The sequence below is a fragment of the Uloborus diversus genome, chromosome 5, assembly GCF_026930045.1.
Source record: "Uloborus diversus isolate 005 chromosome 5, Udiv.v.3.1, whole genome shotgun sequence".
In the NCBI taxonomy this organism is placed as follows: Eukaryota; Metazoa; Arthropoda; class Arachnida; order Araneae; family Uloboridae; genus Uloborus; species Uloborus diversus.
This window is the reverse complement of record NC_072735.1, coordinates 118,326,478-118,343,134: the sequence shown is the minus strand read 5'-3', so window position 1 is coordinate 118,343,134 and position 16,657 is coordinate 118,326,478. Positions and strand designations below refer to the sequence as shown.

General features: G+C 36.0%; 1 protein-coding gene across 1 annotated transcript in view; it reads left to right on the top strand.

The window, feature by feature from the left end:
• The first annotated feature begins 958 nt into the window (after positions 1–958).
• The window catches only part of LOC129223093 (protein O-mannosyltransferase 1-like), a 69,716-nt gene continuing 54,017 nt past the window's right edge, over positions 959–16,657 (top strand). Inside the window, exons 1-2 of the mRNA XM_054857660.1 lie at positions 959–1,057; positions 1,312–1,493. Of these exons, the coding sequence (XP_054713635.1) occupies positions 959–1,057; positions 1,312–1,493 (281 nt within the window). The remainder of the gene's footprint in view (positions 1,058–1,311; positions 1,494–16,657) is intronic.

Sequence of the window (16,657 nt, the reverse complement as noted above, 5' to 3'; positions counted from 1 at the left end):
GATATTAGGTGAGGGGTATGGATTAAAGACTCTCCCACAAAAATGTTTCAAAATTAAAATTTCCGAGAAATATTTGAAAATTATAGGGTCTCAAAAACGCTTTTTTGACAAATTTTGATGATCTTAGTTGAAAGGTCAAGTTTCTGGTACTGACACCAAAATACTTTTGAAAATGAAGCTTAAAAACTGAAATATTCTGCTGTTCGATGTTGAATAATTAGGAGGGGGGGGGGATGTTCTTCTGCTGTCGAGCTTAAAAATGCAACTTTAGGCAATGTTTGCCGACACTATAGGGAGTGTAAAAGGGTGCTTAGAATCTCCCCTTCCTGGAAATATTTTGCCATTCTTGATCTAAAAATCCCATTTTAAGTTATTTTGGACGTATTATACAAAATGATGGAATAGTAGTGAGCTCTCCCTACAAAAACCTAATTTCAAAGCTATCATGATATTAACCGAGTGGGGGGGGGGGGGTCTGTTGGAAATGGTTTATAATTGAAGCACCAAAAAAGGCCATTTAAACCGCTTTTAAGCAAGTTAAGAGATAAGGGCTGGGTAAGCTAATCTCTGTTGAGAATTTTTCGTAATTGAAGTCCTAAAATACAATTTTTGGTTACCTTTCGTGGCATTTGTGGATGTGGAAATGGGGCTCTCTCCCAGAAAAGTTCGAAATTAAAGCTGTAAAAACGCAAATTTAGGCTCCTTTGGTCTTGTGAGCAATTGGTGTACTATGAAGACAGCAGCATTTCGAGATCTTCCAAGTGTCTAAAGTTAGAATCAAGAACTGATGTAAACGATGGAGCAAAATTTTTGAAGTAATGGTTCTGTTTCGAAGGAGAGAGACATAATTTCTCTCCCAAATAAGACCTAAATTTCTTTTAAGGTAAAAAACATGTGTTAAATTTTGTCTTCTCATAATATATTCTTTCTTTTCTTTCTTCTTAAAACCAATCCTATAATGACAAGGTTTTGGGAGAGGCCATGGCCGTCCTCTAGATCAGCCCCTGCCCACGAACCCATTGCTATAGTAGCCCAAGCCTCTCTTTGTGATGGGCACGTAATTGCCATTGATAACAAGTTTTTTGATTTAGTTACTTAAATGTATTGCTTTGTTTATGCATGTAAGAAAGACTAGTTATAATTACATTTCCTTTTCACTAACAAGAATGAATCCTCTTTTTAATTTTATTACGAGCATTGCAAATTGGATGTTTTAAACTATTATTCTAAAAATGATTTTGAATATATTTATATGTGATTTGAAAGAGTATATAGTTTTGTTTTTGTCTAATTAGTACATTCTATTTGCAGGAAAATGATGTTCTTAACTCCAAGTGTTCAAACAAAACTGATCTCAAAGATGAAAATCTGTTTTTCAATAAAGATACTAAACCCAAAACTTTTTATATTGAAATAGATGTGGCTGCCTTTGCAATGTTCATATTAGCTGTATGTTCTCGAATGTGGCAATTGAATGAACCAAGGAGTATTGTGTAAGTATTAATCTCATCAAAAACAACTCTGTTGTAAAAATATCCCCACCAAGAAAACCTTTAACTCTTCCCTACAAAAAGAAAGGCCTTCACACATCCTAAACCCAAAAATCCTCAGCCTTAAAAAGTTATGATACCTAGTTTTTCCCGCCAAGTATCTGCCAAACTACCATCCTCCCTGTTTTCCTCTCCCATCAAAACTATTTTCGCCAGAACCTGCCTTATCACTAACTCCTTACCAGTGAGGCTAGATCCTATAAATTGTTTTCAATCCTATTTAACATGCTTTGATGCTCACTTAGAAACTACCTCACTTTACAAAGCTCCCCGCCAAATAGCATTGATTATTATTATTCTTTTATTATAATAGGAATATTAATAGGCAAGCCGGTTTCTTTCGGTACCGATTTCTCCTCTGTTTGTGAACTGATTTCCTTCATTCTTTTTTTGTTCGGAAGCTATTGCCGAGTTTTAGTGTCATCAATAAAAAAATTTGAAATTGAACGCTAATTAACGGAGATATTAATAAAAAACTCATTTTCATTCTAAATGGCTCTTTCAACGCGAACGGATGGTCCAATTTTTTCGAATTTGTTATGGTTGGAAAGGTCTTTAAAAAATACTTCTAACGAAGAAATTGTCAGGGCGCTCAAGGTCCCATAACCTAAATCCACTAGAAAAAAAGTTATAAGCGTTTTATAGCTAGCGAAACTCAAAAATTTAAATTTTATCTCTTTTCTATTGAAAGCGTGAAACATTAAGTTTTAATTGATTTTTTAAACCGCTTTTTCTAAATGAAAAGTGCATTTTAGCGCTTCGAGCTTGGTATGGTTCTAAAGCTCGTGCTAAATACTTCTAAAAACGTTTGCCACCCGTTTACGGCTCAAAAACTGAAATTCGCTACGATGACTAGAAAAAGAGCTAAAAGCAATTGTAAATGAGTGAAAATTCATTTTTATTTGATTTTTCACGCGACTTAGTTAGCGTGAAGAAATTGCTGGATAATATTATGTGTTGCCATTTCTCGCTTGAGCGTAAAGAAATTAAATTATTGCATTTGTTTTTATTATTGAGGCTTTTTGAGTAACTACGAGCAACTAAAATATTTTCATTTTGATTATGTTTTCGCGATTTTAATATTAAAGTAAATCATTTTCCGGAGCGAGGGAGTATTTTCAGTTTCAATAAAATCACCTTCATAAAAATATAAATAAATAAAACACACACACACAGCTCCTAATAATACCTGCATTTGCTATCACCACAAACGGATGTCAAGATGAAACTTTCGATAAAATTGGAGTATTATTACAAAGCCAGTGCTTTCGCATGGACAGTTATATTTTGCAGAGAGTAGAGTTCGTTCATTTGACTGTTGGAAATTTTGTATTTCTAACGGCAAAGGTCATGCCTACTTTCACAAAGAATATTTTTCGTGCAGAAGTTTTACGTATTAAATGAGTTTTGCAAGATCATTTCATTCAGGAAGACTTCCATAATTGTGAAATTGGCGAACTTTATCCATTGGTGTCAAATTTTTGGCACTAATGCCAGTGCGAGAAATATTTTTCTTTTGCATTCGTGAAAAAAGAGGAGAGAAATGTCTATTTGCAAGGAGCTGACTGCGAATGAAGTCCCTCTTTAAGGTGGATTTATTAAATTGTAACCATTCGTGAGGAAATAAATGACAAGAGGGACATACAATATGGAGAATGAGACATCAAGCCTTTTTTGATAAGAATGTTTATGAAAAAGTGTGACATGTGGCAAAGGGAAGAGGGGGTATGGTGAAGTGTGTTACACTGTGACAAAGGGAAGAGAGATCAAAAATTTTGGAAAGTGCATTAGCCAGCTATCCCCTAAACAGTAAACAAATCACAAAGATTTTTTTTTAATAAAATTGCACTGTTATTGCGACATCCAGTGTTTTTGAATAAACATTTTTTAATGTAGCAAGTAGGATTCATTTCTTTGACTGTTTGAAATTTTATATTTCTAATGGCAGAGGTCAAATGTGACTTACTCAATAATATTAAACTTTTTAAAAGAAATGTGTTCATGCAAAAGGTTTTGCGTATAATCTGAATTTTGCAGCATCATTTCATTTGGGAAGATCTCGACAGTTGGGAAATTGACGTTCTTCAACTATTGGCGTCAAATGTTTGGCACCAATTGCAGCGAGAGAAATATTTTTTCTTTGCACACATGAACAAAGAGTAGGAAAATACATATTGCATACGGTTAACATAAAAAAGGGGCTCTCCACGAATGAAGCCCCTCTTAAAGATGGCGTTCACGAAATAGTAACAGTTTGTGATAAGGGAGAGCAAGGAAATGACAAGAAGGATATACAATGGGGAGAAAGTGACAATAAGCCTTTTTCAATAGGAACATTTATGAAAAACAGCTTGACATGTGACAAAGGGAAGAGAGGGTATGGTGAAGTGCGAAACTTTGTGACAAAGTGGGAGAGGGTCGAAAATGTTGAAAAGTGTGACATCAGCTATGCCCCGTCCTTAACCATAAACAAATCACAAAGACGACCTTTTTTAAAAATTGTGGTGTTATTGCGACGTCCAGTGTTTTTGAATGGGTAGTTATATGTTGCCACGAGTAGAGTTCGTTCATTTGTTACTTGGAAATTTATATTTCTAATGACAAAGAAGCAACTTACTCAAAAGTAGTAGACGTTTTATAAGTAATATTGTTCACACAGATGTTTTGCATATAAACTGAGTTTTGAAAATTCATTTCATACGGGAAGATTTCGAAAATTGGATAATTGGTGATTTTCATCCATTGGCATGAATTTTTTTGTTTCCAATGTCAGCGTGAAAAATGTTTTTCCTTTGCATATGTAAACAAAGAGTAGGAAAATATTTACATATGGTTAACACAAAGCACCATGGTATCCAAAATAAAATTATTCAAGCCAAGAATTTGACGACCACACCAATTTTTCAATAGGGTTGTTTCCTTCAGCCAAACGTACTAATTTTAGTCACTGAAATTGATGGAATAAACAAAAAATAAGTAAATAAAGTGGAGCCAGAAAAAACTTTTGTTTTCCCAGCAGTTATTTTTTATTAAATTTGTTAAATGTCCGATTTTGGAAAAAGGCGTGGTTTTTATGACATTACAAGTGATGTAGGTACAGATGTGATATACCCCCCCCCCCCATTTGTCAACATCCGATTTTTTGCACAAAATTGAAATATTTTTCTCGCCAATGAGGCGATAATTTTTTATGCATGGCATCCCTGGCCAAACTAACCTATGTTTAGCAACCCGAAGGCAATCTTACAGATCTGTTCAAACTTGTTTACTTGGGTTGTTTGGGTTTCACGCAGGAGAGATACGTGGTGTTGTTTCGTGCAATATACCTTACAGGAATGCTTATTTTGTGTTAGTTTAAATTCAGTAGTTGTGTTTTGAAGTAAAAACATTAGAAAATGCCAGTTTCTTCAAACTTGAAGTTTAATTAAAAGTTAACTCCAACGTGGTGTGTATCTGTAACGTGCCATTGTCATATGATGTATAAATGTATTGTTTTAGACTGAGTGTGAATATTTATACCATATAAAAAGGTAAGTTCTTTATTTTAGAATTCAAAAAAAACCTCTCACTTCCAAAATTCTTTGTTTTTACAAATCCTTGAGGGGTTCTTGTAGTTTTTAACTTTATTTTTACTGTATGTAAATTAATTTTACAGAAATAGTACGGTTATTTTGTTCTAAAAGTTAATTCTTATCGATGCCACGAATTATTTAGACATTCTATTAACGTGCCTCCTTTAGGTACTGAATTTTATGTTAACAATTGAAAGTTCTTTCGGTTGTACTCTTAAAAATGCTGAATTTTATTAATAAATCTGCACAATAATGGTGCATATTTCACACTTAAAACTGTGTCATTATTGTACACTGAACAGAAGGAGCCACCCTTGAGTGTCTCCATGAAAATATACATAACTGTGACCATACTTCGATTGTAATGTATATTAACAGTCGGAAGGATAACGAACCGAGCGGAGCGAGGTCCTGGCGAGCCAGAGGTCTCATAGTACTTTCGTAATGAGACCGAGGCAGGGCCGGCGACAGTGGCGTACTGGGTCAAAAATGTGTACCGGGAAAAACACTTGACCGGCGCCTTGTTCTATTCCCCCCCCCCCTCCCATTCGCCAAGTTGAAATAAAAAATTAAACTTGATGAACTTCCTACCCGAGGAGTAGATAATCTCCCCAAGACAACTAAAACTTTTGCGCCCCCCCCCCTTTTGTCGAAATGAGAGAAAGTTTTTTAATTCCTTCGGTGATGTTAGAAAGAGAAGTGTTTTAGGGGGAGGAGAGGTTTCAAAGTTAGAACTTCTAAAAATTAAACTTGGGACGAGTTTTTTATGAATAAGAAACGAGTAAAAAGAGGAGTTTGAAGGAGAAGAGGATAGAGAGAGCTCCCTCGTCCATTTTTTGGGGGGGGATCGAAAAGTTAAAGTTCAATTGTTATCTACAACCATCTTAATAAAGAGGGGGAAGGGGGGTCCGGGGTCCTCCCCGCTAAATTTTTTGAGATTGTAGCCCCTAAAACGCAGTTTTAGATGATCTCTAAAGATTATTCTAAAACTGCGATATCTGAAGATTATCTCTAAATTATCTTTGGTAATGTTAGGGGCTGAAGAGGTTCGATGATGCTCCCAGACCTTTTTCGAAATTGAAACTTTAAAAACACAATTGTGGATTATATCCAATTATTTTAGAAAGGGTGGTTGGCTCTTCCCCGAAGTTGAAGCGGTTAAAAGGCAATTAGACTATTTGCGGTGATATTAGAGGAGGATAGTTTCGAGGGGAATTTTTCGAACGTAACGCGTTTTTCGTCGTAAAAACGCTACTGCAGGCTATCTTTAGTAACGTTGACCGGCAATTTTCCACAAATGAAATTTTAAAAGCACGATTGCAGGCCATCTTTTGTAATGTTAAGAGAACGGGCATTTTTTCCGAATTTGAAGTTCTAAAAACTTTATTTCAGTTGACTTTCAATGATGATGTAAGGGAGAGGAGTTCCCGGAAGCTCTCCTCAGAACCCTTTCAAAACTCAAACCCTTAAACAAAATTTAAGACGATTTAGAGCGAGTGATAGGATCGTTTCCCAAGAAAGGTTTCAAGGTTATCTCCCAAAACACAGTTTTTAGACGATCATTGGTAAAGCTTGACCGCGAAGAGAAGGCGGTTGACCTTGAAGCAAACACATCATTTGTATCGTTTGTAATAGATTGATTGTAATTATTTTGTGATAGATAGGATCAATGAAAACGACTCTCACTTTTAGGTGCTTTCTGGTTGATTCTACCTATTACAAATGATACAAAATGAGGTTTCGCTTCAAGGTCATCCGCCTTCTCTTCGTGGTCAAGCTATAATATTAGTGGGCAGAGAGGTTCGGAGGCTTTCCGTCGGAAATTTTCAAAAATTGAAATTCCAGAAAAAAAATTGCAGTCTATCTTCGACGATGTATTAGGCAGTTCGGGAGCTCCTCTCGGAAACCTTTTCAGAATTGAAGCCCTAAAAACGACCATATTTTTAGATCTCTTTGATGATATTAGAAGGGAAGGGAGGTTCGGGAACCTCTGGAATTTTTAGAAATTTAAGCCCTAAAAACGACTATTTTTGGTGATAATAGGGGGAAGGGAGGTTCAGGGACTTCTGGAATTTTTAGAATTTTAAGTCCTAAAACCGAAATTTTAAATGGGTTTTGATGATGGGGTGGTTGCGGTTCTCGAATATTTGAGTGGAATGCTCTCCTGGAAGCTTTTTGAAGTTGAAGACCATCTTTGGAGACTGTAGACGATGTGGTTAGGGAACTCTTCCGCGGAATTCTTTCAAAATCAAAATTTAAAAAACACGCTTCTCGACTACCTTTGGCGACCATAAACGAAGAGATATAAGGTTCAGGGACTTCCCACTCTTCCGCTTTCTTCTTTCTTTTTACATATTTGTTTTTATTATTGGTAAAAATGTAGTGGAAAACGCTCCTCCAGTTTTCTTTTCTAAACCTATTTGAGTGCTTTAGTTTTTCGAAAATGAAATTTTAAATTTCCAGTCTGCTATTTTTATTTATTTGAAATACAAGAGTTTGTAGCTCCAAAGAGAAAACTTTTCACATTTTAGATTGATGTCTCTTGAGTCTTTTTTTCCCCCCACTTTATTTTAATTTAAACATCATGCCTCCTAAATCTCGGGATAAAGTTTTGGTTTACCTTCACTTTAAAACATTCAAACACCGAGAACTTATTATTAATTCATTACCTTATTTAAATCTCGTTCCCTACTTTTTTATTTTATTTTAATTGTTTTATTTTTAAAACATATTACAGCGGCCTACATAATGCTATTATGTTATTAATCTATTCATTTTTTATTGAACTAAATCTCGTAATAGGTTTGTAACGATACGCTATTTTTTTTTTTTTCGATCAAAAATGTTTGAAACGTGCGGAGTTCAGTTAGGTAAATTATAATGCAGGATCTTGGTTGTTTCTCAATAATATGCGAAGATTTCATTTTCTTTTTAAATTTGGCAGAAAAAATTACTTTTGTCACTTTTATTCCTTTAGTTCATTGATTACTACTGTTTCAATTCTTAAAGATTGCGAAGGTTTTCTTCTTTTTTCTTTTTCTGTTTTTAATCAATTTTAGAAATTGACGGCTCCATTTCTGAAAACTGGTGGATGTTGGCGACGGCCCTGAACGCTTCGAAAAAGTTTCGAAATTGAGGTCTTTACAAAACATTAGATCAACTTTAATAAAGTGAATACGATGGTTCGTCCCCGAAAGCTTTCGAAATTTGAAGTTCAAATATCATATTTGTAGGCCATTTTTGCTGACTCTTAGAGAAAGGCGTGCGTTTCAAAACTTTTCTGTGGAAATTTTTCGCATGGCAACTTTTTTAAATGGCATAACTGTATTCTGTCTTTGATAACTTTAGAGGACGGGGTGGTGTTCGGGGACTCTCTTCTGGAAAGTTTTCGAAATTGAAGAGCTAAAACGAAATTGTATAGACAATTTATTATAATTTCGGGAATCATAATTTCGCTGAAGTTAGGGTGACTCCTCTAGTAAGTTTCCGAAATTGAAGTGCAATATGCTAAATTTTAAACGATCTTTTTGATGTGGGTCGTCTAGGTGCTATCCCCTGAAAGTTTTCGAAATTGAAGTACTTTAAATGGAAATTTTGGCGATCCTTAATAATGCTGGGGTAAGGCGGCGAGTTATCTCTCGTACCCCAACGGTGGTTGCCGCTAATTTTAGTCGACAAAATTAATTTTCGATTGATTTTTTTTTTCTTTTCATTTAAAGTTGGGAAAAATATTTTTAGTCATATCTTCAATTTCGCGCTCGGAGGGAGGGGGCAGGGCCGATCCTAGGGTGTCGGCCGCCCCTGAAGAGCAATTTGCATGTTTTGACTATAACGCCCATACAAATCTATACAAATCTTTCTTCAAATTTCTGTATCAAGTTCTAATTTAAAAAAAAAACAGAAGAAAGATGAATTTATGTAAAAAGATAGAAAAAACTCCTTAGGTGCAATTTATATCTTTGAAGAAAGTAGCAGGAACAAAAAATTTACTAGTCGTAAAAACGCATTCTATAGTCTGTCTTTGGTGACATCAGAGGAAAGACGGAGGAGGGAGAATCGGGGGGGGGGGGATCTCCCTCAGAAAATATTCGTAATTGGCGTATGAAAAATAGCTGTAATTAATCTCAGGTTGTGTTTGGTTTCAAGGACAAAAGAGTCGGGAACATTCAAGGTCCATGGAGAAATTTTCAGTATTGACGTCAAAAATTGCAATTTTAAGGAAATTTTTCGAGACTTGAGGGGAAAGTAATGTTGGAGTTCTTTCCTAAAATTCTTTAAAAATTGATGTTAAATTGCAGCTATTTTTTGTGACCTTAGTTAAGAAAGGATTGACGCTGAAATTTTCTGAAACGGAAGTTTTAAACAAGCAATTTTGGGTTATCTTTGTTGACGTTGTTGGAGGGCGGTAGATTCGGTCGTCTCCTATCGAAAGTTTTCGAAATTGAAGTTTAAAACTCAAATTTAGGCTGTCTTTGGTGACGGTAGGGGGTCTGGCATCTTTCCCCTGGTAATTTATCGCCACTATTGTTTCAAAAACACATTTTTCGCTGGATTTGGACACGATAGGGGAAACTGGAAAATATTACGAACTGATAGAAATATTTTTCGGAACTAATATCAATTTTAGGCTGTTTTTTTTTTTTTTTTAGGGCTCTTAAAACCGCAATTTTGTACTATCTTTGGTGACGTTAAGGAAACCGAGAAGCTTCAGCGGATCTTTCTGAATATTTTTCGATATTAATATCTGAAAAATACAACTAAAGCCTTGTCTATAATTGATGGGGGATGCCGGATGCCCTAGTGCCGTGAAAATTTACGTAAGCGATCCGGAATTTTTTAGAAGTGGAATTCTCAAAATCGTATTTTAGGCATTGTTTGATAACAATGGGACAAATAGCGGTTGGGGATTCAGTGTGCCCTCGAGAACTGTTTTTTGAAACTGAAGTCAACTTCAGGCTACTTGAGGCAGAAAGGGTTTGGTGGCTTCACGGAACCATCTAAAAACGAAAATTTGAGCATTAGTGATTACGTTGGAGAAAAGGGGGATCCGCGGTATTTCCCCCAAAGTTCTTCGAAACTGATGATTGAAAAACGCAATTTTAGTTTGTTTTTGAATACGTTAAGTGAGAGGGGGTAGGATTGGGGGCCTCTCTAGAGACTCTAATTCAGACCATCTTTGGTAGTAATCTTAGGGAATGAATTTCAGCACTCTCTACCGCAAAAATTTCAAAAAAAGATATTCAAAAAATACCATTGAGCAATTTTTGATGACGTTAGGAAGGGCTGTCCCCAGAAAAATGTTTGATTACATTAAAGTAGAAAGGGTGAATAGGAGACTTAATTGGATCCTTAAAATCAATGGTTCAACCAGCAAAATTTTCCGGAATTAAAGTCCTAAAAACGCAGTTTGAAGCCTTCCTTAGTCTCGTCAAGGCATCCTTTTGGATCTTCGTTTTGGAGCTACGCTTAAAATTTGTAACTCGGGACAAGTTTCCGGTTCTCCTACCTGATCTGAAACCGGGCAGTTCATTCGTGATTTTAATTAGAAAAAATTGCTGCAAAGGGAAAATTAAGAATTTTAGTTCTTTGATTATGTATGTTTTACTCTCAGGGGAACCGCAATTTTCCATTGTCTCTCCAGTCTCCACGCATCCACGACTGCTGAACACAGAATTTGTTGTTTGAAATACTTGCGACAGTATCCTATCAGCCTAGTTTTTTTTTTTTTTTTTTTACATAAAATATGTCATTGTTAAGGGTCAATAAAAGCTTGGGGGGCTGGAGATGAGCATTAGTTGCCTTTAGAAGACACCCTTTCATGCTTCGGGGGGGGGGGGGAGTCCGTCATTTGTCCCTCCCCTGTATGAATGCCTGATCACCAGTTCTGTCAGAAATTTTGCAACCAAAGAAACATGTAAGTAAAGAGTTGATATTAATGGATAATGGAGCAACACAATGTGTTCTAACATTCCATTTTTCTTAATAGGCTTATGCTATGCTGTTGGAAAATTGGCACCTAATTTGATAATTGAACATTTGAAATTCTGCATATTTATTCGACTTATTATGTCATCTTGTGAGAAATTTTCGAGGAATTTTGCTTTATTAAAAGAACTAGATGATGCGGCCTGTGGCCGCCCCTTGCTTTGGCCGCCCTTGTGCGGTGCACACTATGCACACCTGCTAGGATCGGCCCTGGGAGGGGTGTTGGTGTCCCTCTGCTTCTCCTAGTTACGCCCCTGATCATGTTTTGAATTTAAAATAAAATTTATTGAGTAGTAGTGATATTTGCCGCCTTTAAAAAAAAGTAGCACCTGAAAGGGAAAAGGTATGTGGAAGTGTGAAAAGTATATCAAACGAAATGACTAAAAGGGCAATCTGATCCTATGAAAAAGTTCAAATTTAACGCTATTAAATGTGATAAGTTGAAAATGAGAAGTATAATACACGCGTACAACAATTTTGTGTAATCATGCGCTACATTTAATAATGATTTAAAAGAAAATATTTTTAACGAAAAAAATCTCTTATTGAAAATGAATGGATCCTACCTCTAATTTTGTTTCCCAATCTGCTGGGGGGGGGGAGTAAATTAGAGTGCCTTAAAGTCTTCATGGGGGCGCCGATGCCACGAAATTTTCATCTTCACTATTAGAGAATTATGAACTGTTGAAAAATTTCGCAGCGCTTCTGAATCATTAATAAAAATACAGGGCTGTGCAAGAAGGAATACCAGTTTTATTAATTTTTCTCTGTTAGTTATGATTAGTTATATCAGTGACGAATCTAGGAAAGGAGCTATGTGTGTATGAGGCTGCAGCCTCACTCCCCGTCCGCACTTAGTGAAACCGAAGTTTTTGCCTTTCTTTTGCTTCGTTGGAAGCGTCATCAAGACAACATAAAAAATTTTGACCTTAGCCCCCCTCTCCCCAGGACTAAAAACCCTGGCTTTGTCACCGAGTTATAGAGAGATGGACGCCGTACGAAAGTTAGATGTCCGAAATAGGCGCCTTGGTGCAAAAAAATCTGGAAACAACGGCATTGTTCATAACTTTTAGGTGAACGTTTTATAGTTTCAACTGAGTTCAAGTTGGCGCTGAATGGTTGCTTATTGTTAGAGTCGCCAATTGATACTTCAAATTAAAAAAAAAATTTCCCTGATGTTACTTTTTTTTAATTCCATTTTATTCCTTGGGTGAAGGGAGGTAGATTTGGATGAGAATGAAAAAAGCATTATACATTAACGATTCTGATTAAACCGATGGATGGAGGTAACTTTGATTTTAAAAAGGGATGATACGTAGTTTTATGATGTTGTCTTATTTGTTCATCTCGTACGATAAATCTTATGGTACCAGGCGCCGCAATATCCGGTACAAAATTGATTTAAAAAAAAAAAAGACTGAGGCGCCGGTGCACTAAGGCACCGGCGCACCGGGAATTTTCCCGGTATCCCGGCGGCCCAGTACGCCACTGGCCGGCGAGCCGAGGTCTTATTACGAAAGTACTATGAGACTGAGGGCTCGTATCCCGGAGAAATGATGAAAAAAAAATTAATGCATTAATTTCTACTTGTAATTAATACAATAATTTATTTCATTGTATTTTAATATGTTAACAAAAAAACCCCGGCCCTGTACATTTTTGAAGCATATATTCGTGATGTTTTTTGTTGTGCTTTTATGTTGTTTTTATATATATTGTGTTCTGAAGTGCTTTGATCATGTTTTTTTATCTGATTTTTTCCTGTTGGCGCTAAAAAAGCATCGCTAAGAACGATGTATGACATATGTCGTCATACATCGTTTTCTTGGCGGCGCTTTCTTGGCGCCAACAGGAAAAAGTCGCCAAGGGTGGGGTATATCACATCAGTTCCGTGATGTACCTTGGCGTGCCATTGCCGTGCTAAATGCTTGGGCTTTGCTGTAAACCGCTTTTCCAAGTTATGATAATTTGTGATGTGGGCTAATGGCATAAGTGAATGGCATTTCATCGCTTTTGATGCCAGGCGCAGAAGCGTAAAAAATGAATTTCAATCTGCTCACCGATTGAAATAAGTATTAAAAAATATTAATATTTATCAAATTATTTAAAAAGTGGTTAAAACTCATGTTTTATCCATGTTCTTTCAGAAAAAAATACTTTTAAATTTTTGGAAACGACCCCATTACCGAAATATCCCCTTTCATCCATTTATTTTGAGATTAACAGACAAAAAGCAAAATTGGAATAAATTATTACTGTTTGGTATTGTGTGTACATATAAAAACTGTATGTTTCCAGATGTGCATTAAACATGAGTAAGAGTAGAAAAAAAATGTTGCAAATAGTTAAATTGATACAAGTTTTCTCAAATATTCATTTATGAATATGGTCGAATTTCGACCACTGGGCGAACACTAGTATTAATTATTTGGTGAATTACTTTTCATTTTAATAAAACTCTCTGTCTTGTTCAATACCTTGTTTTGTTTAAAAGTTCATTAAAAAGACGAAATAACTTATGGTATCGCCGAACAAAAGGAAAAAATACCCCTAAACCATTAAATATATTAAACTTGGATGTGTCAGAAGATCTATGCAGCTGTTGGATCTGTTTTAGTCTTGATTGAATTTGATTTCCTAAGACAACTTTTGAATAACTGTTAGATCTATTTCAGCCTTGCAATTTCAGTCAGAGATTAAAACCCTATGAGCTGAGAGTAAGTACAAAAGAATTAAGGGGAAATTAGTGATTTTCAAACTTTAATTACTCCGCCCATGATGTCCCCTGGGATTGAATTTTGGTATGTGTCATCAATGGTCCTCCAAGAATATGTATACAAAAAATCATTAACAAAGACCCCTGTGGGGCTGTTACAGACCTCCGGGAAGGTATGATTTGAGGGATAGAAACGAGGCGGGGAGGGGGAGGGGTCAAATAGCACAGAAGGCACATCAGTAGGGCACAAGGAATGTGTGTGCCAAATTTCAGCTCGATCCCTCTTTTTATCTGGGCTGTAGCCCTGTCAAACAACATGAAAAGGTTTTTGAGTAGCAATTTTCTAACTTAAATTCCTTCTCCCCTGATTGTCCTTTGGATTGTATTTTGGTATACTTTGTCAGGGGCCACAAGAGATTGAGTATACCAAAAATGAACTCCTGGGGTCTTCATGGGACAGAGATACAGAGGGGTGAAAACCCCAACTTGTTCTGTCGTGTAAACTGTCCTTAGTTGCGTGTTTAATTTCTTTTGTCTTTCTTTGTGGTGGATATTTGGCTTTGTTGGTGGCTGACATTTGATTTCTTGGCGGTAGACATTTGTTTTTCTTGGCGGCCGGGACGCTCCCAGGTCTAGTGATTTTATATATGTTTGATAATTTGTGTGTAACAACAAAAAAAATATTACAATTTGTTTACTTTTATTTATTTACCATTTATTTACTTTTTTATATCATTTATTTACTTTTACAATATCTTATAGTGACGTGATCGGTAAGGTGTTGAACTTGAGACTGGAGAGTCGCAGGTTTGATGCCAGCCGATCTAATATCCTGTGTGTTTGCTAATGGTGGTTGAACACATTAAAACTTGTAGTCACTAAGTCTTCCAAGTTCACATTCCAAATCAATACCTCTGGGGATAGAGGATCAGATGTTGCCTAGCTCCTGGTGAGCTGCATGCAGGGCCCTTCCAACTAGTTAAACTACATGTTGCTGAAGGTTAGGAGGGCACTGAATTCTAGTGTACCTTGTTGTAAGAAAAAAGGCTCTCAACTGAATTAAGTTATGAGTATCGCTTAGTATTTGTTGATTGAGCATTTTTAAAATAAATATTTTGGTCTTTTTAAAAATAGCACTAAAATTTATAGATGTTCATTCTACTCAGAGTGATGATGCACCCCTCAAATGTTATATGATATGTCCCTCCCCCCCCCCCTAAAAAAAAGGAAAGAAAAAAGACTCCTAAAACCAACACCCTCAAAAGTTTCAATGGTGCATGGCCAAACTGTGCCATGCCCCCCTCCCTTATGGGAACACCTGTAAACTTCTATTAAAACCAAAAATCTCACATATTGCATGTTGTGTTCCAATGCTTCAACATCAGTTTTTCAACTTCAATTTAAAATTGTTTTCCTGTGGAAACCACTTGTCAGTAGCCACTAACGTAAGTAGCCTGGGCTTTATCCTGGATGGATATTGATGCTGTCATTCTATGAAAGCAATTTAAGTAAAACAAAATTCTATTGAGTAGGGTTGCCATATAACTTCCAAACCCCAAATCTGGATACTTTCATCAAAATAAGAAACTAAGTAAATTATTAAGAGATTAATGTTTCATTGCCATTTCTCTTGAAAACATTTACATTCAATGGAGCTTATGTAGATTTTAAATAGCTCATTTGTGATTTGCTTAATAGAATTTCCAAAATGAAAAACATAAATTAAAACATAACTTTTAATGCATTGGAACACAGTGGCATATATACGTTTTTATTTTGGAGGGGGCACTGACAACCAAGATTTGATCCCCCTCCCCCCCCCACTTATTTTATAATTTCAGTTTTTTGAAGGGGGCGAGCAACAGTGCCCTGATCTGCTCATTGTTTTTGAGGTGAGAGAAAGACTTTATACTGTCCTCAAGTGGCGCAACCAAAAAATAGTTTTAGGAAGGCACTTTTATAAATTTCTCGCTTTTGGTGGTTGGAGGGGGCTCGGTAGGTTCGCCCGTAAATTTTTTGAATTGTAGTCTCAAGAACGCAGTTTTAAATAGTCTCTGGTGATGCTACAGGGAAGAAAAATTCGGGGGGCTTTCTGCGGAAATTTTTAGAAATTGAAATTTTCAAAAACTGTATTTGTTGAAAAAAATCCATCACTCTTCCGCCCAATTTTTTTGAAATTGAAGTTCTAAAAATGCAGTTTCAGACTAACTTGGATGAAAATGTAACTGGCAGGGTGATTTTGGTGCTCTTCCCAAAAACTATTTTGAAATTAAAGTTCTAAAAACTAAGTTTTAAAGAGATATTTAGTGATATTAGGTGGAGGGATTTAAACACTCTCCACCTTAAATTTTTCGAAATTGTAGATTTTTAATTTTCAAATTTCATATGGAGCAAACGGACCCTCGTCCGAAATGTTTTCATAATTGAACTATGAAAAGCGCGACTGTGGAGCGTATTTGGTAACGTTAGAGGGGTTCGGCTATTTTTCAAAATGAAAGCTCCATAAATGCAATCTTAAACGATTTCAGATGCTTTCCAAAAGCAAGGCGTTTGGTAATTGTCCCCTGGAAATTTTTCGACATTGAAGTCCTGAAAACGAGGTTTGAGAAGCTTTTTAATGGTTTTAGTGGGTGGAGGGGGCTTGCGAAGTGTAACATTTTGAATACTTTCTTATTTTTAGACCGAATAGGCAAAAGAAAAAGTAGGGGGGGGAGTGAAGTCATCATTTTAGACGTGTAGAGGTAAGCAGTGGTTTTAGTCATCTTCCTCCGAAACTTTTCAAAACTGAAATCTTAAAGGCTCAATTTCAGATTATTTTTGGTAGTTACCTTAGT